This window comes from Hyperoodon ampullatus (assembly GCF_949752795.1).
Source record: "Hyperoodon ampullatus genome assembly, chromosome: 10".
Lineage (NCBI taxonomy): Eukaryota > Metazoa > Chordata > Mammalia > Artiodactyla > Ziphiidae > Hyperoodon > Hyperoodon ampullatus.
Genome location: NC_136923.1, coordinates 1,949,579 through 1,974,407, shown reverse-complemented (window position 1 = coordinate 1,974,407; position 24,829 = coordinate 1,949,579). Strand labels below are relative to the sequence as shown.

General features: G+C 48.9%; 1 protein-coding gene across 2 annotated transcripts in view; it reads left to right on the top strand.

Annotated features, from left to right (window-relative positions):
• Positions 1-1,518: 1,518 nt before the first annotated feature.
• RUVBL1 (RuvB like AAA ATPase 1) overlaps positions 1,519-24,829 on the top strand; it is a gene marked incomplete at its 5' end in the record, with an annotated part of 36,008 nt that continues 12,697 nt past the window's right edge. For both annotated transcript variants that reach the window (XM_079713652.1, XM_079713651.1), the window contains 6 exons: positions 1,519-1,659; positions 5,206-5,292; positions 11,719-11,851; positions 19,717-19,868; positions 23,014-23,103; positions 23,873-24,022. In XM_079713652.1, coding sequence (XP_079569778.1) covers positions 1,519-1,659; positions 5,206-5,292; positions 11,719-11,851; positions 19,717-19,868; positions 23,014-23,103; positions 23,873-24,022 — 753 coding nt within the window. The remainder of the gene's footprint in view (positions 1,660-5,205; positions 5,293-11,718; positions 11,852-19,716; positions 19,869-23,013; positions 23,104-23,872; positions 24,023-24,829) is intronic.

Sequence of the window (24,829 nt, the reverse complement as noted above, 5' to 3'; positions counted from 1 at the left end):
GGCCAAAAAGGTTCCATTCACTGACAGAAACCATTATCAAGTCCCATAAGATCCCGCTGTGTAAAATACGTGCAGCAAAACTGCATGATTTTGTGTGTATGTGAGGGCCCAGAACCCTACTGAATGTATAAGAAGCCTTAACTGTGAGCCAGGCTGTGTGCCAGACACTGGGGTTGAAATGATGAACAACACAGATGTGGTCTACACTTTCATAATGCCTGCCATTTAGTGGGAGAGACTAACATTGACCTGATAGTCTTGCAAGTAATCAGAAACCTAGACTCAAAAGTTATGATGGAGAAGTACAAGGAGATGTGGGAGTCAGGAATTCCTGCACCTGGATTTGACTTCAGGTCTGTCTCAACCCTAATGCAAGCTCCCCTGAGCTCTGGGCCAGTCCCTCCCTTTCTCTGGACCTGAGTCCACTCAGGTGTGAAATGGTGACATACCGTCTGCTTCCGAGGATGTTATCCTTCTGTCAGGGATCGGTCCAGGCGTTACCACGTCATGGTGCCTTCCTTGGCTCTCCAGCTTTTCCAAATGGCCCTGCTTTGGGCTTGCACGCCATGTGGGTGTACCTGCTTTGGCACACCTCGTGTTGCAAGTTTCCCAACTAAGGACTGAGCTTGTCAAGGCTGAAGATCTTGTATTTTATGTCTGCATCCTAGTGCATTGTAGTGTCTGGCTCACAGCAGGTGCTAACAAATGTTTGTGGAATGACTGGGTGGATGGGAAGAGTACACTTTTTGGGGGAGTGTTAATATCATCGTGGAACCGGACAGGACACAGCCACTGGCTAATTGTCTCATCTGAGGTCATGGGATGGGATGAGGTTTACACCGGCTGCAAAGCCTTAAGTCCTCAGGTGGAGTTCCAATTCCAACTCTTCTGATTACTTGCTGTGCGTTCTTCATAAGTTACTGGGCCTCTTTTAGCCCGCATCTTTATCTGCATTAGGAATTACACTAAACGTCATCCACAGCCAACTTAATCTAAGTAAAGGGAGAGGTGGAGGCGAGAAGAAGAGGAGGACAATCCCAAGGAGGATGCTGAGCACAGCCTCCCCAGGGAGATGAAAGGCGTGGGAGTCAGAAAACTGCTGAGTGGGCACAAGTCGAAGCTTAAGTTCTAAACCTGTCTCTTCATCTCCAACACCGAGGTCGAACTTGAGCTCCGCAAAAGGGTATCCATTCGAATGCGGTCACGGACGCGAAGGCGCCGCGAAGAGCGGGACTCAGGCCCTCACCGGGGCGCAGCGGCCCTTTCGGGCCCACCCGGGCAGGAAGCGCCGGCCGCGGGGGAAGCCAACCTCGAGACACAGCCGGAAGCGGGTGGGCGGAGCCTCCCCGGCAGCCGCGACGGGCAAAGCCAGGAGCCAATGGGGCGCTGAGGCGTTCCCGCCGCGGCCAATGGGGAGCTGACCGAGGCGGGGCCGGACCAGCCGCCTGGTAACGGCCGCGTGGTAACCGGCTGCGCGCTGCTACGACTGAGTGGGCGCTCGGGCTCCAGGTGCGCAGGATGAAGATCGAGGAGGTGAAGAGCACCACCAAGACGCAGCGCATTGCCTCCCACAGCCATGTGAAGGGGCTGGGGCTGGACGAGAGCGGCCTGGCCAAGCAGGCGGCCTCGGGGCTCGTGGGCCAGGAGAACGCGCGCGAGGTGTGGCGGCGGGGCGGGGGCTGAGGCTGGGGGGACTGAGCTGAGGGGGAGACCGAGGCGGGGACGGGGCTGAGGTGGGCCCGGGCGGCGCGGACCTGGGGGTGGGGCGTGGGGAGGACGTCCCGGGGCGCGGCGAAGACCCCGCGGCCTCGCTCCTGGCCGCGAGTCTTGACGGACCGCCGCTCGGGGCCAGGCCGTCCGCGCGGCACGGGGGTCGGCGGGGAGAAGACGGGCCAGGTCCCTGCTCTCCGGGAGCTCGCGTTTCAGACACAGACGTTTAAACCGCTGAGCAGAAGGGCCGTTATTAGACTTCGGGGATCACTTCCTGCGGGGCTCTGCGGGCCCGGGCACGGCGTTTGCGTTGCTGTGAGCGCAGTGGGAGGCTCTGGGGCTTTTAAAGTCGGGAGGTGATCCGCCTGAGCAAGTGGCAGGTACAGAGGCCTTTCTGAACATTCCAGTTAAGCCCCCTTCTTCTAAGTGTTGCTGGTGCCAAGTGCCTTCGGCCGCATTATCATCACAAAACCGTTCAGGCTCTGTGTGTGTGTGTGTATTTTTTTTTTTTTTGATGAAAACTTTGAGCGTGGGAGAGGTCACTTCACCCATCCGCTTGCCACCCGTTTTAGTAATAGTAATGCTGGAGTTTGTGCCTGTGAGCCCCTGACTCCGGAAGCAGCGCGCTCTGTGGTAGGACCGCCCCCCTCGGGCCCCCTTCAGCCCTAACGTCAGCCCATTGTGCCCCTCTGCCCCTGCGGTGGCTCGGCAGCTACAGAACTCCTGGGTAAGACTGTTGCCTCCTAGCCTGATTGTGCTAATAGAAAGGGCCAGAGAGAAGCCTCTGGTTTCCATTTGGAACATCAGGTTTCCAGAGAGGAAATAGTGACAGGGCCAAGGTGACTTTGACATTTCTCTTCATCCAGCTTCTGCTCTCAGAGGGCCTGTCTCTGCAAGTAGCTGACATTGTTGAGTGCTTTTCATGTGCCGAGCACTGTGCTAAGCAGCTCCGTTTCCCTTGTCTTATCGTTCATCACCACCCTTATACCTGTTCCTCCTCCACTCTGTTATGGCACTTCGCAGACGTACCAAAAAGTTGAAAGACTTGTGTAGTGCGTACCTGTGTGCCTGAATTCTACAAGTAACATTTTACTCTGTTGCTTTGTCTTCTATCTGCTCATTTATCCCTGTAACAATCTGCTTTTGCACCTCAAAGTAAGTTGTAGACATTAGTATACTTTGCCATAAACCCGTTAGGCTTTGTGCCACTATGCTAGGAACTCTGTTTTCAGATGAGGAAACTGTGGTTCCTAGAGGTTAGGTTATGGATCTAAGGGTACTCGGCTGGTAATTGGTCGAGCCAGGATTTAAACCTAAGTCTCTCTGACTCCAGAATCCATACTCTTGACTCTGACGCTGTGTACCTCCATACGAATATGAGCTTCCCATGGATAGAGACCGGGTAGTATTATATACCCAGAACTTGACTCATTATAGGGACTCAAAATTTACGTACTGAATCATTAGTCATCCCACCTCTGCTACCAGGTCCTTGTCTGAGTCTGGTCACATCAGCAGCCTCCTTGATGTTTAATGTCCTCATCTGAAAAATGAGAGTTAGACTAGGTCATCTTTTAAAGGCCCTTCCAGTTCATACTTTTTAAATTTTGGAATTCACTGGACATGTCTCACTGGAGAGAAGGAGCCTAAATGGAAGAAGATGAAATGGAAGGGGAAGTGTGTGAATAAGAGTATGTAGCCAAGGTTGGCAAAGGCTCTTCTACCTCTTTTGAGTTGCCCAAAATCTTCCAGTGCTGAGGATTATGATATCAGAGGTTACTGTGGAAAGACCATAATGGCTCTTTTGTCTTTTTAGAAATGCAGCGTCTGAAGAATATCTTCCAGGCTCTGTTATGTGTACTGTGCTTTTCCAGCTGAACCAGAAATGGAATAGGGCACATCCACATGCATTCCTTGAACCCACGTTTTTGAGGGGCTAAGTGTGGGACCAAGGTAGGTCCCCACAGCCCATGGGGAAAGTGGGAGAGGAGATAAGATGTGCTCACAAGACCCTGTCCACAAGGTACCACCCAGGGAGGGGAGCTGTGGGCCTGCCCTGAGGCAAGGACGGTGCACCTTGGAGACAGTTGTGCTTTCGGGTTTTAGATCAGTGTGAGAAACCTTGAGATGAGGTGTTTCAGGAGTGTGACTTTCTTAGCCTTACTCCTTTAGGGTTAACTATTCTAAAATACATAAAACCAGGAACCCATTTATGGAATTTCTAAACATATACACACACACGTATCAATATGCAGTTCACTCTTGAACGACATGGGTTTGAACTGCATGGGTCCACTTATTCGCAGATTTCTTTCAATAAATACATATTAGGGTGCTACATGACCCCCAGTTGGTTGAATCCAGGGCTGCTGAACCACAGATATGGAGGGCTGACTGTATAGTTATGTGCTGATTTTCGCCTGCGTGGAGGTTGGGCGCCCCTAACTTCAAGGGTTCATGGGTCAACTGTATATACGTGTATGTGTATGCGAAATACATGCTGTATGTATATAATGTCCATACCTGTCTATATATAATATATATGCTGTAAATGGCTTAATACTCAGAATATTTAAAATACACGAACAAACAAGTAATTTAATCTTGAGGATTTGAAGGGCATTCCTTGGATCTTAGGATGTTGTAGGTTAAACCTCACGTGCAGCATTTGCTTACAGCATTCTGGGATAGTTACCTGATGGCTAACTAGTAGAATATGTCATCGATTCTTAGCCCTTAGTGGGTTAATTTGGGAATGTGATGCAAGCTGTGACCCCTCCCTGGAAGAATGCACATTTGAACATATACACACAGTCTTGTTTCCAGTTTTGAGGTGTGTGGGCCCCTGGAGTATATGCCACTGCTCCCGTTTGTACCCCTCCTGTCCGTTCTCCACATAGCAGCCATCGAGATACTTTAAAAACAAATTTTCAGAACATGACCTGTGGCCTAAGGCTTTCTCACTGGCTTCCCATTACACGTAGAATAAAATCCAGGCTTTACTCTGGACTGGAAGATTCTGTTCTCAGCGCTACCCCTCCTGCCTCTACAACCTCATCTTCCCGGTCGGCTTGTTTTCTGAACTCTGGTCAGCACAGCTTTTCTGTCCCTTGGACATGCCAAGCTCATTCCTGTATTTTGAATTTATTGTTTCCTTTGCTTGGAACACTGACTCCTGCCCTGCCTGCAGCTTCGTATATCAAATATAATGTCAGAGAGGCCTTCCCAGATCACTCTTTATTATAGAGTAACCTCTGCCCCCAGCCACTTGCTCTTTTGTTGCCCTTTTTCCTTCATAGTAGAGATTCTGTGTTTGTATGTCTCCTCCACTAGGACATGAGCTCCATGGCCCTCTACTGCCTCTGGTGCCTAGAACAGTGCCTGTGGTGTCCTGGCACTCGATGAGTCTGAGTTGTGTGGACCAGACACTGGACTTTTTCCTCCTGTGAAACATTTTAATATTGATTTATTATTTCTTTCTATTGTGGTGTCTAGGCATGTGGTGTGATAGTGGAATTAATCAAAAGCAAGAAAATGGCTGGAAGAGCTGTCTTGTTGGCAGGGCCTCCTGGAACTGGCAAGGTACTCATTTTCTCTCATTTTTTAAAATCTACCCAAGAGGATGATCTTAATGTCTAAGCCAAATTCAATTTTGTGTCTTAACTAGTCTTTGTTTAGCTAGATTGGTTATACGTATGTTTTTAAAACCGATGTGCAATAATACCGTTGAGTATCTAAAATCCATGCTTCTAAAATTCAAATTACCCTGGCTGACCTCCAGAGAAAAGAGAGTGAAGTCCTCAGAGGTGTCTCATTGTCTCTGTAATTTGTCTGTTATCTCTTTCAAGTCTCCTTTGCTTTGGAAATACATTTCTGTTGGCCTAGGGCTTCATAAAATCTTGGGAGTGACATCTTACTTGAGGGGGAAAGAAAACCAGTCAGCAAGCAATCTTCCGAATGCTGACTTGACCCAGCACTACTCTGGCTGTGTGAGAGATGGAAAGAAAAAGGAAAAAAGAATTAGAGACGTGATTTTTATCTCCAAGGGCCGTATAGTCTCTCCAGGGCAGAGGGGATGGCAGCATGAAAAACTCCAGTTGAGCACTAAGCTGCGGGGCGTCGCCTGATCCTAAATGCAGCTGGAATTGCAGCAGGAGGTGACACTTGGGCCGGTGTGGCTGGAGGGGTTGAAGCTTGACATTTGACTTTGCAGGGGAGAAAAGGGCCTTCCAGGCCGAGGGTGCAGGACAACTTGTGGGATCTGTGAGGGGCTTGGCTGGGTGCTTGGAACGCTCTGGAGTCCCCAGTCTGGGCCCTCCTTGTTCTTCAGGAGGGCTGCTTGGTGCAGGAGAGGAGGAGCCTGGGGGAGTCACTGTGTAAAGAAAGGGGTTCCAGCTCTGGTGCTGAGACCCCAGGCAGGTCCCTTAGCCTTTCTGAAGCAGTAGCACAGCCCTGCCTGTTTGAGGGAGTTATTAAAGTGGCAGTTGTAAGGTGATGACTCTGATTATCATTTTGAAGTCATATGATTGAACTGATAGTATGTCTTTTACTTGTGTCTAACCATAGAGGAGGAAGTGCTATATTTGTGAACAAGTATAAACGTGAGCTTTAATTCCCTTTCTGCTTGTCACTGTATTTACCATTTATTTGCTTACTATTCCTTCTCATATCTTAGACCTTTGCTCTCCCTCCGTTTCCTTCCTAAAGTACATCATTAAGAAGTTCCTTCTAGAAGTTTGTTGGTGGCAAAGTCAGGTTTGTATTTATTGTGTTGCCCTTGTTTTGAAAGATAGTTATGTTGGATATATAATTCAGTTGACAGATGTGTTCTCTCAGTACTGTTTCTCTCAGTGATATTTACTACCTTTTGGCTTCTAGTGTTGCTTTTGAGAAGGCTGGTTTTGAGGATTTTGTCTTTTCTCTCTGGATGTTTTTGGGATATTTTGGTTTTGGTGTTTCACTGTGATATGTCAAAGTGTGGATTTATTTTCATTTATCCTGCTTGATATGGATCTGAGTACATATTGTGTCTAATAAGTTCTGGGAACTGGTCAGCCTTTGTCTCTTCAGATGCTGCCTTTCCCTGTTCTCTCTCTTCTCTTCTGGAACTCCAGCTAGGTGAGGTTCCACTGCAGAGGTCCTCCACGTGGGCCGAGTTTGCCCCCCGGGGAACATTTGGCACTGTCCTGAGACGTTTTCGGGTGTCACGCTTGGTTGGGCCGGGAGTGCTGCTGGCATCCTGTGGGTGGAGGCCGTGGGGTTTGCAGGGCACCCTGCAGAGCACAGAGCAGCCCCTGCAAGAGGAGTTCTCCAGCCCAAAATGCCCACGGTGCCAAGACTGGGAAATCCTGGGCTGGAGCTTCTCATTTTGTCTTCTTAGTCTTTGAACCCCTTTTATGTTTTCTGTTGTTTTGACTCTTCCGCATTCTGGGCAGCTGCATTAGACCTCTCTTCCGGTCTGTCTTGTAAGCTGTGAGGAAGCTACTCTTTAATCCAGTCCATTGAATATTCTCCATTTTGAAACATTTGAAACCTACAAAAGAGTGGACAGGACAGGTTGATGAGTCCCTCCGTACCCTACGCATAGGTAACTGGGTGTAAATACTTGGTGAGATTTGTGCTTTCTCTGTGTTACTTCTGAACCATTTGAAGGGAAGTGCAAGGGACCTTCTCTGTCATTCCCATGATGCTGTCATCCATCCAAGAAATGTAATGTTGCTAATAAAATTAGCTAATATCTAGTTTACATTAAAATATCTCCAAGTCATTTCAGTCTGTGGCTCCTTCATATTTTTATATTTTAAATGGAATCATAATCACACATCACACATTGCGTTCATCATTGTCTCTTTAGTCTCTTTATCGAGAACAGTTCCTTCCCCTGCATTTTTGGTTTGTTTTCTTTTATGACACTGACATTTTTGAAGAGCCCAGGACAGTTGTTTTGTAGAGTACCCTACAGCTGTCCTCCAGTGGTCGTCTGATTGTGTCTGAAACATTCAGCCCTTTGGCAGAACATGATGCAGGTGATGTGTCTGGAACCTGCATCACAACAGGAGGCTGACGCCACGTTCTACTGTGAGGGGACTGGTTCCCTCTGAAATTTATAATCATTTGGGAAGTGACACTTTGAGATGTCCTGAATATCCTTTTACCCTATGGCTGTAGCATTGATTGATGGTCATTGCCTTATCAGTTATCACATTGGTGGTTGCAAAATGGTGATTTTCTAAATCTGTCGTGTCCTCTACATATATTAGTTTGCTTTTTTTTTTTTTTTGTAATGAAGAAGCCCCTCCCTCCCCTACTCATTATTTTTAATTTCTTCATTTCTTCAAAATCTGTTTTTTGCTTATTTGTTTGTTTGTTTGTTTTGGCCGTGCCATGCAGCTTGCAGGATCTTAGTTCCCCGACCAGGGATCGAACCCATGCCCCCTGCAGTGGAAGCGTGCAGTCCTAACCACTGGGCCTCCAGGGAAGTCCCAAAATCTGGCTATTTTTGATAGCCTCTTGTTCCTCGTTCGTGAAATACTTTCTTATTTATTTTGTATCCCGTATCTGCTTGTGGACTCATGTTTGATCAAATCTGAGGCTTCCCTGATCTCTTGATTAGGGCCGAGTGCTTCCTGAGAGGACTTGGGAGGGCCCCTGCTGTGCTGCCAGCACAGGGCACATGAAGGAAATTTTGTGGCTTGGGTTTTCTGGCCATCAGGCAGTGTAGAGACCAATCCTTAATCTGTTTGAGAGCCTGCTAGTGAGACTTCCTCAGCCAGAGCTGTGGTGAGACGGACAAGCTTGTCTTTGTCCCTTGGAGATTTTCTCTGTGGCCACCTTGTCTACTGACGTGTGCCCTTCAAGGCTCCTTTTTTTTGGTGTGTTTTTTTTTTTCCTTTTTTCCTTTTTGCAGTACGCGGGCCTCTCACTGCTGTGGCCTCTCCCGCTGCGGAGCACAGCCTGCGGACACACAGGCTCAGCGGCCATGGCTCACGGGCCCAGCCGCTCCACGGCACGTGGGATCTTCCCGGACCGGGGCACGAACCCGTGTCCCCTGCATCGGCAGGCGGACTCTCAACCACTGCACCACCAGGGAAGCCCAAGGCTCCTTTTTATCCAGGGGCTTCTGGCATCTGTCAAACACCTGCCCAGCTTTTCAGAGTGGTAAACTACCTTGCAGTGATAGTTTACTACTTTGGGTCTATCATGACTACTTACTTATTCTAGATGTTTTGTAACAGGAGGGAGTGGCTGTGGCTCTAGTGGCCGCTTTGCTGGAAGCATGGGTCTCTGTTGCTTTTGTAACATTGTACCCATGGACCTCAAGGTTCAGACAACTTAACTGAGTGGCCGGCAGGAGTGTGGTGCTTGTTCAGAGTATGGCCATTCCCCTCCGGAGGCCTGCACACTCTTTTTTTTTTTTTTTTTTTGGCCGTACACGGGCCTCTCACTGTTGTGGCCTCTCCCGTTGCGGAGCACAGGCTCCAGACGCGCAAGCTCAGCGGCCATGGCTCACGGGCCCATCCGCTCCGCGGCATGTGGGATCTTCCCGGACCGGGGCACGAACCTGTGTCCCCTGCATCGGCAGGCGGACTCTCAACCACTGCGCCACCAGGGAAGCCCTACACACTCTTAATAATGGGGCTTTGTGTTTGCGTTTTAGAAAAAGGTGTTTGGATGAAGTTGAAAACAAAGTAGGTTTTTTAATGTTTTGGCAACAGCCTCTTTTTTGTACCACTTGCATGGGGGGTGGGCACATAGAAATAGGTCTTGGAGATTGGGGTTTGCATCCTGACCCTTCTGCTTGCTAACTGTTTGACTTTGGGTGAGCTGGAAATTTCTGAGTTTCAGTTTCTAAATTCACAAAATGTGAACTAGATTATCAAGTTCATAGGCTGCTTGGGAGAGTTCAGTGGGATCCCTCGTGCAAGTCATCCAGTCCTATATAGTAGGTGTAGGTATAGTCTGCACAGTAGCCACATCATATGCCAGCCTTCTGGGAGCCTTTAAATGGAGGGAACTAGACACACCTGAAGCATTTCTTAACCAAGCATTTATCATATTTTAATGGAATATGTCGATCATCTCTTCTGTATTTGGTAGTGGTGGGGGTCTGCATTGAATCAGATGCAGCACTGTCTTTGGAGTTCACAACTGAGGGAGGGGAGTTGGGGCCTGTAGCGACAGGGGAAGAGAAAGAGGAGCGACTGGAAAGGTGGCGGGGTTTGGATAGAAGGTGAGCGTGGCTGGCCTGAGGCTTCTGCTGGGATCCTGGTGTCAGTGTGCTGCTACCTGCCCCGTTATGCTCCAGAGATTTTCCCTTCGCTCTTAGGATACAAGAGAATGCAGCTTTAGAGGTATCAGCCTTTAGGGCACAGACTCAGATGCCTACTCAGACGGGCAGTGGGGCTGAGTGAAGCGCCCGGGAGCCCGCATGAGCCCTTGCTGGGGAGGCAGCTGCCCACATGTCCACTCCCAGTGCTGCCACGTGGTCACAGGGGCCCCTTGTGGCCAGACCTTCTTGCTTCTCAGAAGAAGCTAAATAATTATATTTTTATGTGAGATTTCCCAACATTAGAAAATGGGCAACAACTGAGTTTAAAAACACACATGAGGACTTCCCTGGTGGTGCAGTGGTTAAGAAGCCGCCTGCCAATGCCGGGGACATGGGTTCAATCCCTGGTCTGGGACTATCCCACATGCCACGGAGTAACTAAATCCGTGCGCCACAACTACTGAGCCCACATGCCTAGAGCCCGTGCTCCACAACAAGAGAAGCCACCGCAGTGAGAAGCCCGCGCACCACAATGGAAAGTAGCCCCTGCTCGTCGCAACTAGAGAAAGCCCATGCACAGCAATGAAGACCCAACACAGCCAAAAAAGAAAGAAAACACACACGAGACTCTGCAGGCCAAAACAGGAGCAGTCTGTGGGCAACCAGTTTGCTACCGGTGATCTAACCCAGGACTTTGATTTGACAGATGAGGAAGTCAGGCACCAGGGATTTGCCGTGTACCCAGGGTCGCGCTGAAGATTAAACTCTCACCAGAAGGGCAGTGAACAGAAGAGGAAGCTTTAGTGAGCCAGTTTTAAAACTGTCTCGGAGATCCGTGTCATCCTTCAGTAGCAGCCTTGTTCTCTTCCTTAGCTTGTACACCTTGGGGACCTTACCTGGGTTCTCGTGTCAGAGTTGAGGAAAGGTGAAAACCGTAGTACAAGGCCGTGGTGTTTCCCCGTCCTGTCCCAGCTTTAAGGCACTGGCTTTTCACACTTGCTCTTTGACCATGGTAGTTATCTTAGCAAAAGTACATTTGTAGTTTATTAGGGCATGTTCAAGTGTAACTTCACCAGTTCATAGCTTCAGAATCCTAGGTTGTGTGTCATTCTTCATGGTTTGCGGGGCCACTGAGCATAAAGTGAACATCCTGTCATTTGTTCCTTGATTATTGATTTCTAATGGGTTGTAAGTTGGTGCCTTCCTGTGTCTGTAAAGACAGAAAGCAGTATCTCAAAGACCCAGTGGTGCTGTTGTACTGCGACGAGGTCCGAACCCTGTTTTGACACTGAGGGAACAGTTTTGGAAGACTGTACTGACTATTCTGATGGGAATCTGATCTCTGGAACCCTGCTGTCAGACTTTAAGGTTCCACTGTGCCATTTTCTAGATTATGGTACCGAGGACGTGTTATTTAATCTGTGTCTCAGCTTTCTCATTTGTGAAATGGAGAGAGTAGTGGTGTCCACTTCCTAGGGTGAGTGGGAGGGGCATGTGAAACATCGGGAACTGGACTGGCCAAGTCTCAGTTGTGACAACTGTTGTGATGACAGGGACCATTATGCTAGAAATCGACTGTCCACAAAAGTCATTAAACGTTTATTGTGAAACATGCAAACTGTATTAAAACTAAAGGGCTAGAATTTCAGTTCCTAGTTAATAATGTTTTTATGGCATATGTTCCTGATTTATACTTCAAGAATGTGAAACAAGTGCATTTCCTTTGTTTTCTTCTGTAGACAGCTCTAGCCTTGGCTATTGCTCAGGAGCTGGGTAGTAAGGTCCCATTCTGCCCAATGGTGGGGAGTGAAGTTTACTCCACGGAGATCAAGAAGACAGAAGTGCTGATGGAGAACTTCCGCAGGGCCATTGGTGAGTACCCGGCCTGCACCCACTACCCATCTGCGCCTAATACCCTGTCCATGCCTGTCCGAGGCTTGTCCTCACCTGCCTCTTCCTTGCGAAAATGCCTCTAGGACTTGTATTCGTGGCACTGCTGTTTTTCTTTTGGTGCCATTAGTGTCATCTTTGCAAACGAAACAAAAACCCAGCTTTTCCAATGGAAGTGCTTTAGCAACCAGCAAATGTGGGCCCAGCTGTGGGGCTGCGGTTCTTCATCTGACAAAGTAGGTTTTCCTGGGGGCCTTACTGTGCTTTTAGAGATGACAGTCCACTGAAAAAGTTCTGGACGTAAGCCAACAGCACTGTGTGTCGTGCTGTCAGAACGCCCGGCCTGCATGCTGAGCCGGTCAGCAAGCGAGGAAACCACGTGGCACGGTGGAGCTTCTAGGCTGTGCTGCCAACCCTGCAGGGCCTGGAGCTGCTGTACTGACTGCCTGTGACGTGCCAGGCCCGCCACTAACTGTGGCCTTTCACTCCCCAAGAGGAAATTCTCAGTCTGCATTTTGCATCTGATGAAACAGAGTCTCATAAAGTTAAATAACTTGCCTCCTGTGACCCAGCTAGTAAGTAGCAGCAGCCCTGCAGTCTGACCCTACACCTGTCTGACTCTGGAGCCCATGCTCTGACCATGTGCTGCGAGCAGAAAATGGCCGCCCTCCTGAATTTGTACCTCTTGCCAGCCAGGACTTCTGGGGCATTCTCCTGGCCCCATTCCTGCTGGTCTAGTTCTGGTGAAATCTTAGTTTCCCTCAGACCTACTTGTAGACATAGCTCATTCCTGTTAAGCTATGAAAAAAATATATAATGCACACGTGAGTGTCTATATCTAGGATATACTTGCCGAGTTACAAGTTATGAACACTTGTCAGAGTGCCTGTGTCATTTTACAGTCCCTCTGGTTGTCAAAGCAAGGTAAGGGGCTTCCCTGGTGACGCAGTGGTTGAGAATCCGCCTGCCAGTGCAGGGGACACGGGTTCGAGCCCTGGTCTGGGAAGATCCCACATGCTGCGGAGCAGCTAAGCCTGTGCGCCACAACTACTGAGCGTGCGCTCTAGAGCCCGCACGCCACAACTACTGAGCCCGCGTGCCACAACTACTGAAGCCTGCACACCTAGAGCCCGTGCTCCCAACAAGAGAAGTCACTGCAGTGAGAAGCCCGCGCACCACAACAGAGAGTAGCCCCCGCTCACCACAACTAGAGAAAGCCTACACGCAGCAACTAAGACCCAGTGCAGCCAAAAATAAATAAAATAAATTTATTAAAAAACAAACAAAAAACAAGGTAAGTATTCTCAAGAAGGAAACTTACTAGAAAACTCCAAGGAAATTGTGAAAGTTAAAGAAAGGGTAGATTTGTCTAAGTCCAGAATTCTTTCCTCAAGAATGGTGGAGTCTAATGGAAGGGTATGGTCACGTAGGGCCTTAGAACATGGTAGGGCTTTGCATGCTACGTGGTGCGAAATGAAGGGAGAAGCAGTGGGAGAGTGGAATCCCTCTGGCTGGGTGTGGAGAGTGAGGGCAGAAGCAGGGAGCCCACGAGGAGTCTGGGCAAAAGGTGGTGGTGCGTCGGCCGGCGCGGTGGAGCTGGGGGTGGGAGAAGCGGTTGGATTCTGGGTCTGGTGGGATGGTGGAGCTGATAGGATTTCCTGAGAGATTAGATGTGGGGCTGGAAGAGAGAGAAGAGAGAGGAGGTGAGGATGAGTGCCAGGCGCTGCCGGCCTTGGAGGTGGGAAGCGTGGGGAGGAGCAGGCTGGGCGTCTGTTGAATGTCACTGCGGGTGTAGCGGGCCGCGTTCATCAGTGTAGCCCCAGTTCCTGGCCCACAGTGGGTGCTCCGTGACGTTTTTCTGAGTGAGAGAAGGGGTGCACTTTGAAGCAGGTAGAAGAAATCAGAGGCCTCTAGCCCTCAGTCTGTGTCTGGTCGATAGACAGATGTTGTTTGGTTTACACAGTGTTTTTTAATAACTTTTGAGTGAGTTGCCAGTATTTGGAAATTGGGAGATGTCCCATAAAATGAAAGAAGCTTTTGTTCCCTGGCAGCCGCGGTGGTCCAGGCGAAGCAGGCACCCTCCCTAGCAGAGCGGCCTGCACCAGCTCGCCCCAGTCTCCTCGTGGGACTCGCTCTGCTGCCTTACAGTCCCTGCCAGGGCCGGTGAGCACTGGACTTTGGGACTCCTGTTAGAGGTTGGTTTAGAAACCAGAGACTGTGCACTCTGTCCATAGGCTAAGTTCTGGATTTTTTTAAACTGCAAAGCATTTCCTACTGGAAATATTTTTTACCTTGAAACACTGGATTTCTTTTTTTTGTGCCTATTTTAAACTGACATATAACATACACATAGAAAAGTGTAAAAATACCTATAGTTTAACAATAATGAAGTAGATGCTCATGCAGTCACCTTTCAACTCAAGGAACAGAGCATGGGCGGCACCACAGACATGGCTCGTGCCCTCCCAGGTCATAGCCCCTCACCTCTCCTACACGTCCCCCACAGAGCGCAAGAGTGGTGTGGCAGTGGCTTCTGTGGCAGTCATAACCCTGTACACCTGTGTGTGCGTCCTAAGCAGTGTGGCTTAGTTTTGCCCCTTTTATAAACTTTATCTGAACGGAACCTACTTTAGGTGCTGTGTCTTGCTTCTTTACCAGCTTTATCTTTGTGAGGTTCAGCTCGTTGTGTTGTATCTGGAATAACAGTGGAAATGGCTCACTGCCCACGTGCCACAACTACTGAAGCCCGCGTGCCTGGAGCCCATGCTCCGCAACAAGAGAGGCCACTGCAGTGGGAGGCCCATGCACCACGACAAAGGGTGGCCCCTGCTCACTGCAACTAGAGAAAGCCCGCATGCAGCAGCGAAGACCGAATGCAGCCAAAAATTAAAAAAAACACACATATATATATATATATTAAAAAATATATATATATATATGTATTTTTTTTTTCTGACATTGATAAAAGATGACAAAATTCACCTTTACATGAATGCATATGTTTGGGTTGCTTAAAGTTAACTTAAATGCTGTAAAATTTGAAAAACTAGAGATAAATTTCCTGGGGTTCTGTTTTGTGATTTGCCATTTTTGAGGGGACGAGACAATGTGGTTCTTTTGATGGCAGCAAGGTGAAGAGAAATTTCTGGATCCTGACACAGAATAAAAAGACAGGCCATTGACTCTCTTCAAAAAGGAACCCTGGGCTTCCCTGGTGGCGCAGTGGTTGAGAGTCCGCCTGCCAATGCAGGGAACACGGGTTCGTGCCCCGGTCTGGGAAGATCCCACATGCTGCGGAGCAGCTGGGCCCGTGAGCCATGGCCGCTGGGCCTGCATGTCCGGAGCCTGTGCTCCGCAGCGGGAGAGGCCACAACAGTGAGAGGCCCGCGTATAGCAAAAAAAAAAAAAAAAAAAAAAAAAGGAACCCTGCCCATCTTCCTCTGCCTTTGAATTCCTGTGAAGTGGCAGAGGGGGTGGGGAGGAAGTGGTAAGCTGACCAGAAATAAAAAGCAAGGAGTCTGTGCTGTTTCCTTGACCCGATGAAGGTCCCTGTCAGGGATTTAGAAACCTGAGCCAGCAGATGAAACCCGTGTCGTTCACGATGTCATTGCCGGAGATAGCGCCAGCCCGACCCTTTTCCTGGCTAACAGCCGGTCTCATTGTCCGTCACCCACATCCCCTGCCTGCTTGTCAGCACAGAGCAACTTCTAAACAAATATGGGGGTTAGTGAGAGACGGGAATGCCTTTCTTCCCCTACTGAAGGAATTTCGTGTTACAGTCGTCTGCCAGTAAATAGAGGGAAGCATTCCATTTGAAGGAACTTATCTATGTGGGATATAAAAGTTTTGATTTAAAAAAAAATCAAAGTTGATTTTAAAAGTACGGTAATTTCCAATTTTGTCACAATCTTCTGTTGTCAAAATTCATGTTGTTTGGGAAATTTTTGTCTTGATATTCAGGAACTAAGCATTAGGTAAGGTAGAAATGAAATGCAGCCTCTCTTTTGGGACTATTCCAAGACTTCCATTTGTAGGTGATCAGATTAAAGGAAGGTAGAGTAAAACTTTTCCTTAACTTTAATATCTGAGAGTCTTTGTCCTGATTGGGTTTCTGGGGAAAGAAGGCAAACAACCCAGTGATAGGATAATGGCCTGGTTTGAAGGTGGGAAGTGACTGAGCGTGTCTGAACCACGGGCAGTGTTTCTCTGTGCCACTGGGATATTTCCCTCTTAGGACAGAGGCGGCTTGGTGGTGAGGACACCCAGACCATTATGGGGCTGCCCACCCTCAGGGTAGTGTACAGCTCCATGTCCCGAGCAGAACAGAGTTCTTCACTCATTCTTTAGATGAGTGTCTCTCAGCTGGGGCTGTACATTGGAATCATCTTGGGAGCTTTAAACCCATAGAGATGACTGGGGAGCTTTAAACCCATAGAGATGACAGGGTCCCAACCCTTGAGATTCGGAGGCAAATGGTCTGAGTGCAGTCGAGGAGGGAGGAATTACAGAAGCTGTCAGGTGAGTCTGCAGGGTGAGAACTGTGACTGGGTCCAGTGGAGGTGTGGAGCAGTGCTCCCTCAACTTAAGCCAGCAGTGTTCCTCTCCTGCCCGGGCCCACTGCTATTATTTACTTAGGTATTTCTTTTTAAAGTGACTTCGTAGTTTGGTGCACAAATACAGAAGAGTGCACGGAACATCAGTGTATACCTCGGTGGGTTATTATAAATTGAAAACCCATGAAACTAGCACCCAATCAAGAAAGAGGTTATTGCCAATACCCCAGAGCATCTGTATGGTTACATCTATCCTTCCATTTTTGAGATTCAGCCCTATGGCTGCGGGTAGCCATAATCGTTTCTCATCGCTCCATGGTATTCTATTGTGTGAATACACCACAGTGCAGTTACCTCTCCCACTGCAGGTAGACATGGAAGTTTTCCCAGTGTTTGGCAACTAAGAATGATGCTGCGTGACTGTTGCTGGCTGTGTCCCTTGGTGCACATGTGCACTCAGGCCTCTTCGGTATATACCTCGGAGCTGAATTGCAGGGTCACAGGTGTTCATGTAGTCAACTTCAGGAGATAATAAATACCATGCTGTTGCTAAACCAACTCACACTGCCACTGGCAGTGTAAGCTTTCCTTCTGTTCTGCATCCTTACCAGCTCTTGATACTGTCAGTATTTTTAGTTTTAGTGATTCTGGAGGTTGTAGAGTAGTATTTTGTTGTTTTTTCTTTTTCCATTGTTAAAATTTTTATTTTGGAAAGTATCAAGTACCCAAGAAGTGGTCAAGTGGTACGATGACCTCCCCCATGGTCCCGTCTGAGTGCAGAGCTGCTTTCATATCTATAAATATTTCAGTTATGTATCTCTGGAAGAGAAGGACTTAAAAAAATACCATTTTCATACCTAGAAAAAATTAACAGTAAATTCTTTAATATCATCACATATCTAGTTAATCTGCACATTTCAGGTCGTCCCGTAAGTGTCATAATATGTTTCTTTTATAGTATTATTATGCAAATCAGGATACAAATAAAGGTCTACATAATAGATTGGTTGGAAGTGTCTTCTGTGTTTTAAATCTGTGTTTCCCTTATGTTTCTATTTTTACCTTTGGGCAAAATACAAACTAGATAGAGACGGGGGTTGTACTCAAGCACTGGCAGAAAGGGGGTGATGAGCGCCGTGGGTACATGCTAACTGGAAGGGAAAGGACAGGGCAAGGTTCATGAGAAAGGCCCTGCGGTAGGGTCGGAGGAAACGGGTCCTGGAGACTCGGATCCCAGTCCTGGGTCCACCCTGAAGAGGGATAGACTCTCCGCCTCACCGCTGGCGCTGACAGTTGCATCTGCGAAGCGGAGACAGAGTCCTTCCACGGCTGCTTCAGGGCTGACGACCCTCCTGCTGTCTCGCGGCCCCAACCCTCTGGGCCGGGTGGGGGGCTGCTTCTAAGGGCGAAGAGCTGCTGCAGCTTGATTCTTAGTTTATTGTTGGTGGTGTGGTCTGTCCCCTGAGTTCAGGGGTGCCTTCTGTACCCGTCTTCACCTGATCCGACCCAAGGATGCTTCCCTCCTCACCTTTGAGCTGGTGGCAGGCACAGTGACTTAGAATGGCTTTCTTGTTGAAGTGTTCAGAATCCTCTGAAAACAGATTTAATAGCTGTTAACTTACCTGTGGCATGGCTGTGGTTTCAGAGGAAGCCATTTGTGTCTCTTGACCTGGACTTTGGGAATTAGAGTCTGTGCTGGAGTGTGTATGTGCTATGTGTGTTTTCAGAGAAGCTGGGGTGGTGATGTGCATTTGTCTTCCTATTTTAAGTAAACTTCAGTTACTAATGATTATCATTGCTTTGTTAGAAAAACCCAGTTTCCTCTTTTTCTCAAGTTACTGTAAATGGTATTGAAGCACAATGTGCGTACACACAGAAAGGAGCATAAATTGTAACTGTGGAGCTTGGTGAGTTTTCATGAAGTCAACACACTCATGTAACGAGCACCTGGATCAAGAAACAGACCTTACTAGAACTCCAGAAGCTCCTTATACCCCCTCTAGCTACTATTCTTGTCCCCCGGGCCAGCAGGCAGAGACATGCGTGTATCGACTTGGAGGGGAAAAACCGTCTGATCCAGACAAGGCCTGGGTTTCCGTGCTGAGTTCGGGGGTGCCGCGGTGCAGGGGCTGTAGCATCCCGTGGCGCCCTCCTAAGATCGTGGGCCTTGTACAGCACTTGCAGGCACACCCGCAGGCAGATTTCTTGGGTGTTGGATGGTCTGCCTGATGACACCTCCTCACCCCAAGTGACCTCTTTGGCCCGTCCATTCACGTGTGCCTGTGGGGCTGAGCCTTCAGCCCGGGTGTTGACAGTCTCGCGGGGGCCGCTCGGCGCTGCGGGTCCCGGCACGGGGAGACGCAGGGTGCCAGGTGGTGACCGGAGGGTGAGGAAGAAGGAAGGGTTGTGTCAGGGCAGCTTTGTAGAGCCGGCAAGTCTCTACCTGGAAGTCTGAGGGGCCAAAGGGAGGGAAGGATGCTTCCGGCAGCAAAAACATTGTACTTGAGGGCACTGAGGCCATCTTCTAAAAATTAATTTGACAACAAACGTTTACTGAACAGCTAATGTGGGTGATGTTTAGAACAGGAGAGAGAAGTTTGCCTTCATTTACAGTATTCTAGTCTAAGAACTGTAAATGCTTTATTATTGGGGGCGGTTTGCTTTGGAGATGAATTGCAAAGAGTTGTAGAACAACCCGCTACAACTCATGAATGGCAGCTGGGTGTTCTTGGGGTGCGCAGTGAGGAGCGGCCGGGGCCCAGCTGCCTGGCGGGGCGGCTGTCCCTTGCTCTCAGCACGGACCTCTCATTATTATCCTATGCCTTGCTCAGGCCTGATGGTGTCAGAAGGGGTGTGGTGAGTTACTCCCCTGGTTTTAAAAATTTCCTTCGAGTCAGAAAGGCAGGAAACAAAGGCCCATGTCGTTGCTGCTCTAGCGGACTAGGATGATTTGGGCTCAGAGACAGGATCAGAGGCTTCAGCTACATTTCACCCCCTTGGAGGGGTAGCATTGTCTGAAACAATTCTGAGGAACGACGGCCTGTGTGTCTAGTGCTAGATCTGAACCTAGAAGGTCCCTTTGAGAAGGTGAAATAGAACAGTTCTCTGCGTTCCGAGCAGCTCCTCCACTACGTGTGTGTGGGCAGTGCTTCCCCACCCAGGGTTACATACGGGTGAGGCTGACTTGTTGGTTCTTATAACGTGGAGGTTTTATGGCTAAAATGGCTGTTAAAAGAACGAGAGGGAGTTGCGCTTCTCACCAGGGCTCATTCATCTGCCGTCTGTCTCTTCCAGGGCTGCGGATAAAGGAGACCAAGGAGGTATACGAAGGCGAGGTCACGGAGCTCACCCCATGTGAGACGGAGAACCCCATGGGGGGCTACGGCAAGACCATCAGCCACGTGATCATAGGGCTCAAGACAGCCAAGGGGACCAAGCAGCTGAAAGTGAGTGCCTGCTCGTGGGCCGTCGCGCCGCCCCAGGATCGCCCCGCGCGGCGTGACCTGTCTGTGCACAGGGCCGACGGAGTCACGTGTGGGGCAGGGCTGGCACACGGAGGACTCAGTAAAGACGCGACTCTTCTTCTCTTCTTTTTATTTATTTATTCATTTATTTATTTTTGGTTCCGTTGGGTCTTTGTTGCTGCGCGCGGGCTTTCTCTAGTTGTGCAGAGCAGGGACTACTCTGTGTTGCGGTGCGCGGGCTTCTCATTGCGGTGGCTTCTCTTGTTGCAGAGCACGGGCTCTAGGCGTTCGGGCTTCAGTAGTTGTGGCTCATGGGCTCTAGAGCGCAGGCTCGGTAGTTGTGGTGCACGGGCTTAGTTGCTTCACGGCATGTGGGATCTTCCCGGACCAGGGCTCGAACCCGTGTCCCCTGCATTGGCAGGCGGATTCTTAACCACTGTGCCACCAGGGAAGCCCTCTTCTTTTCTTCTTGTTGCCGAGGGAGTTGTGTATGTTAGGACCTGAGCTGTGTGGTGCCATTCTGTGTCCCACACAGTGACCGTGTGTCACAGGCCTGGGCATTGACGGTTCAATTCCAGTGCTCCTGCTCACAGGAAAAGCAGCACTAAGGGATCTGGTAAGAGTTGAAGAGTGATGACAGCGGACTCCCCAGTGGCCCAACACAGAGTCCCGGCTGCAGTCCCTTTTGTGTGTCAGGCTCTGTTAACCCGAGGTGGCTTCAGTGGTCGGTTCTGCTCAGGCCAGGGTCCCAGAGAGAGTGTGGCGGTGGCAGTGGGGAAGGCCCTGGGTGATCCTCCCACTCCTGTCCTGTAAGCCTTGAGGAGGCAGACAGCAGGGACGCCGGGCGGGGAGCATGGGTTTGGAGTCTCTGCCGCTCACTGCAGTGTGGCCTTCTGCAGTGACTTCATCTCTGAGCGATAGTTTCTTTATCTGTTACTTGGGAATAATAATTGCCTATCTCACAGAGTTATTGTGAGGATAAAAGTTGTAGCTTTGGGTGTGGCACCCAGTTACCTAAGAAGTGGTAAAGTGGTAGCTGTTGATGTTGTTGTGAGATGGGGCAGCCTGATTGTGGCTTTGCCTTATTAATAACAATGAATAACCTTTTCTTCACAGCTCTCACTTATTGTATGTGCCAGGCCCTGGGCCAAGTGCATCAGCAAATCTGTGTGTGTGTGTGTGTGTGTGTATGTTTGTGTGTGTATGTGTGTGTGATTTCCTTCATTTTACAGATAAAAGAACTGAGGCTTGTGAGGAGGTTAAGCAGTCATCCTCGGATCACACAGCTAGTTAGTGGCAGGGCGGACTCTCTGAGTCCTAACCACTATGCTTTCTGCCCTCCAACTTGCTGTGTGACCTTTAGAAGTCAGTTGAGCTCTCTGGGCCTCCCTATCTGTAAACTGTGGTAGATTGACCATATAATTGCCCCATCTTTGCTCTCCTCTGCGATTTTATTGTTCTTTGATTCTGTAAGGTGGTTTCTTGGTCACTGCTTTATGGAGATCATAAAAATGTCACTTCTTCAAAGGACCATTTTTCTTTATCCTAACAGCGTTTCCATCTCAGGAGCCTGCCTCTGCAAATACCTCTCTTAAACCCCTCCCCCTTCATCTCTCCCATTCTGTAGGAATTAGATTTCTTAGTAGGGTCTACCACCTTTCCAGTAATTACATCTTCAGTCACTTCATTTGGGAAATTAACTGATATAAAAATGCTGGAGGCAAAAAAAAAAAAAAAAAGGTGTACTATCCAATATAGGATATATAAAATAAGATATGCAGTTTAAATTTTAGCTACCCATAAAGCTGTTTTGCACAGTTTCTTTAAGAAAATAACAAAAGGGTGAATGTTTTGCTTCCAAAATGAGTACTTCGAGCCACTTTGAGCATATATACAAGCTGTTTGGATAGATGGAGTTCAAATACTCGGTGAATATTTAAGTGTGGAGGAGGAAGTACCCCCATCTTTATGGAGAGCCTCCCTCATCCCAGCCCTGTGGTAGGGGCCTGCCACCCCTGTCCTCATGCTCATGGCAGGGGTCCAGGAGCCGTCGGGCCCATCCCACCAGGGAGAGAGAGCTCTGGGTTCCCTCTGTGGTTACTCTCTGTAACAACTTCATTGAGGTCTCATTTTTAGTAAAATTCACCCATTTTAAGTGTACAGCTCAAGGAATTTTAATCGGTTTACAGAGTTGTACAGCTATCATCACAATCCAATTTTAGAACATTTTCATTACCGCAAAAAGAAACCTCATGCCTAATCTACTTTCTGTCTATATATTTGCCTTTTCTGAACATTTCATATAAATAGAATCATACAGTATGTGTTCTTTTATGTCTTGCTTTTTCTACTGAGTCCTGGTAAGTTTTTACTCTAATTTTGTTTGAGAGTTGAGAGTAATAGCTCCCCTTGAAATTTAACTGAGAGAAACATTTCTAAATACTGACTCTGTACAAAAGATGCTGTCCCAGAATATTGATCACCTAAGGGGGCCTGAATCTGGATGATCTGGAGGGAGATAACAGTTCCCAAAATGTGCTACTTGCCCTTTCTGGAGATGTAAACAGGTGGGCCCAAGGGAGCAAACACTGGAATTTGAATCAACTGGCTTGGGAAAGATCCTGCTTTTATGTTTTCTTTGAATTTTACACATCTATGATGTGCTCACGGCTGGGTGCTGTTACATAGATGAGGAAACTGAAGCTCAGAGAGCCATGTCTAAAACCACAGGCCCGCAGAGGGCAGCCATGGAGAGTGAGCAGGTTGTGTTCCGGCTTCCCGTGCAACACTTCCACCCCAGCCCGATGTGGGGAGGGCGAGGGATTGAAGCAGGGAAAGCAATCTCAAGAGGGGGTGTTAGGGTCTCTGGTCCCGTGGACAGTATGGGCCTCACCTGGAAGCGGTCACACACACACACACACACACACACACACACACACACACACACACTCACACACACTCCCTCTCCCTCCCTCCCTCCCTCCCTCCCTCTCTCTCTCCCTCTCCCCCTCCATACAGTCATTAGCTACCTCAGCTGTCATAGAGGAAACTACCTTACAGTATATCAGAAATAAATACAACGTGGATTATAGTTCTCTGGTTCACTTTTTTTTTTTTTTTTTTTAAGCTGGACCCCAGCATTTTTGAAAGTTTGCAGAAAGAGCGAGTAGAAGCTGGAGATGTGATTTACATCGAAGCCAACAGTGGGGCCGTGAAGGTAATGCCACGAGGAGACCCAGGTGGCCGGGAAGTGGCTTTCTTTCTTCAGGGGGTCCGGGGTGTGTGGGAAGGGGCACTGTGTCTGCTGCGATGCTGACGGAAGGTCAGCAGTTGCCCCTTTACGTTTAGTCAAGTTTGCTTTCCCTTTATCTGCATTCTTTAACCTTCTCATGATTAAAACAGACAGTCTGTTAGAAAAATACTAAAACCTGTTTAGAGGGGGAGAATGGTGAGGAAGCGAAGCAACTGTAGTCGTTTTCAAATTGAAATGTGCAGGGTATTTAATCTTCCTTTTATCTCTTTGGTATTTTCTTCCCAAGATATATGCATGTGGAAAGGAATGCTGCATTAGTTGGCATTCTTTTTATATCTGATTTCCAGTGTCCTGTACAGAGTTCCTCACTGTTTAATGGATGAGCATAATACTTCATATCATACAATAAATCACCCACCTACAAAAGAGTCTGAACAGCCCCTCCGTCTCCAGTTAATCTACTGGATTTGCCCTTTATCGGGAATTGCATACAGTTAAGAGACAGAGGGGGAAGATTCTGGGAGAGAGTATCGGGTGTTTTCAGCCGGGTTTTGGAACCCAGCGATGGGCAGATAGCTCCTTCTCTTGGCAGCAGGGAAGCAGAGGCCATGTTTGCAGTTTGTCAAGGCGGCTGTCAGGCCGCAGTGGGACCTGAGACTTTTATCTCACCCTGTGCCGCTTGGGGACTTGGCAGTGGAGCTCGCCAGGCACTCAGGTTTTGGTCTCTCTGCAGAGGCAGGGCAGGTGTGATACCTACGCCACCGAATTCGACCTTGAAGCTGAAGAGTACGTCCCCTTGCCTAAGGGGGACGTGCACAAGAAGAAGGAAATCATCCAGGACGTGACCTTGCATGACTTGGACGTGGCCAACGCACGGCCCCAGGTACTGCCCCCAGCTGCCGCCGGGAAGCTGGCCCTGCTGGCGGCCCTGCTGGCGCGGGAGCCTTTTGTCTGCTGGAGGCTCCGGGATGAACTGTCAGTCTTGCTGCTGCTTCTTAGGGCAGGCAGTCCTTTTCTGTCTGTAATGTTCAGCAATTAACATGGACAAGAGCTACGAGGGGCTCCTTTGTTGCAATTCAAACGCTCTAGTCACAGATGGTTTCCTGCGTATTGTTCCTTCTCCCAGCCCAGCCTCTGGCCCCCCGAGCTGGCCAGCTTCTCCCTGGCTTCTCTCCAGCACTCGGCTCGGGCCTGGGCTGCTCTGGGTGTGAATGGCAGAGGGCAGGAGTGTTCTTTGAGCCCTTTGCAGGATTTTAGGGAGCCTGACAAAGCTGTGTCTTCCCCCTGCTTAGCAGAATCCCCAGTTTTATAGCTTTGAGCTGGAACTGTCCCTGCTCCTTATGTTAGTAGAAGATGGATGCTTGTGTCCTGACTAATAAAATGTGGGGAAAGCACAGGATGATCTTATGCCATCTCTGGGAAATGTGCAATTCAGAGAACCCGACTCTTCCCTGCTGGTGGTCTTTGGGTTTGGTTTCCTCTTCGTCCTAAAAGAGGCCACCTCTTCACCAACAAGGGAATAGGCTTTCTAACCTGAAATTTGATCCATGGGTGTTGTCCCTTGGAGCCTTGTCAGAGAGATTGCTGAAGAATCTCCCCCCAGTTTGTGGAATGGCGGTCCCCAAACCAGCCTGCTGGGAGCCACTTGCCTGACGAGTCTCGCCAAAGTGGAGTCCGGGATTGTGTGGCT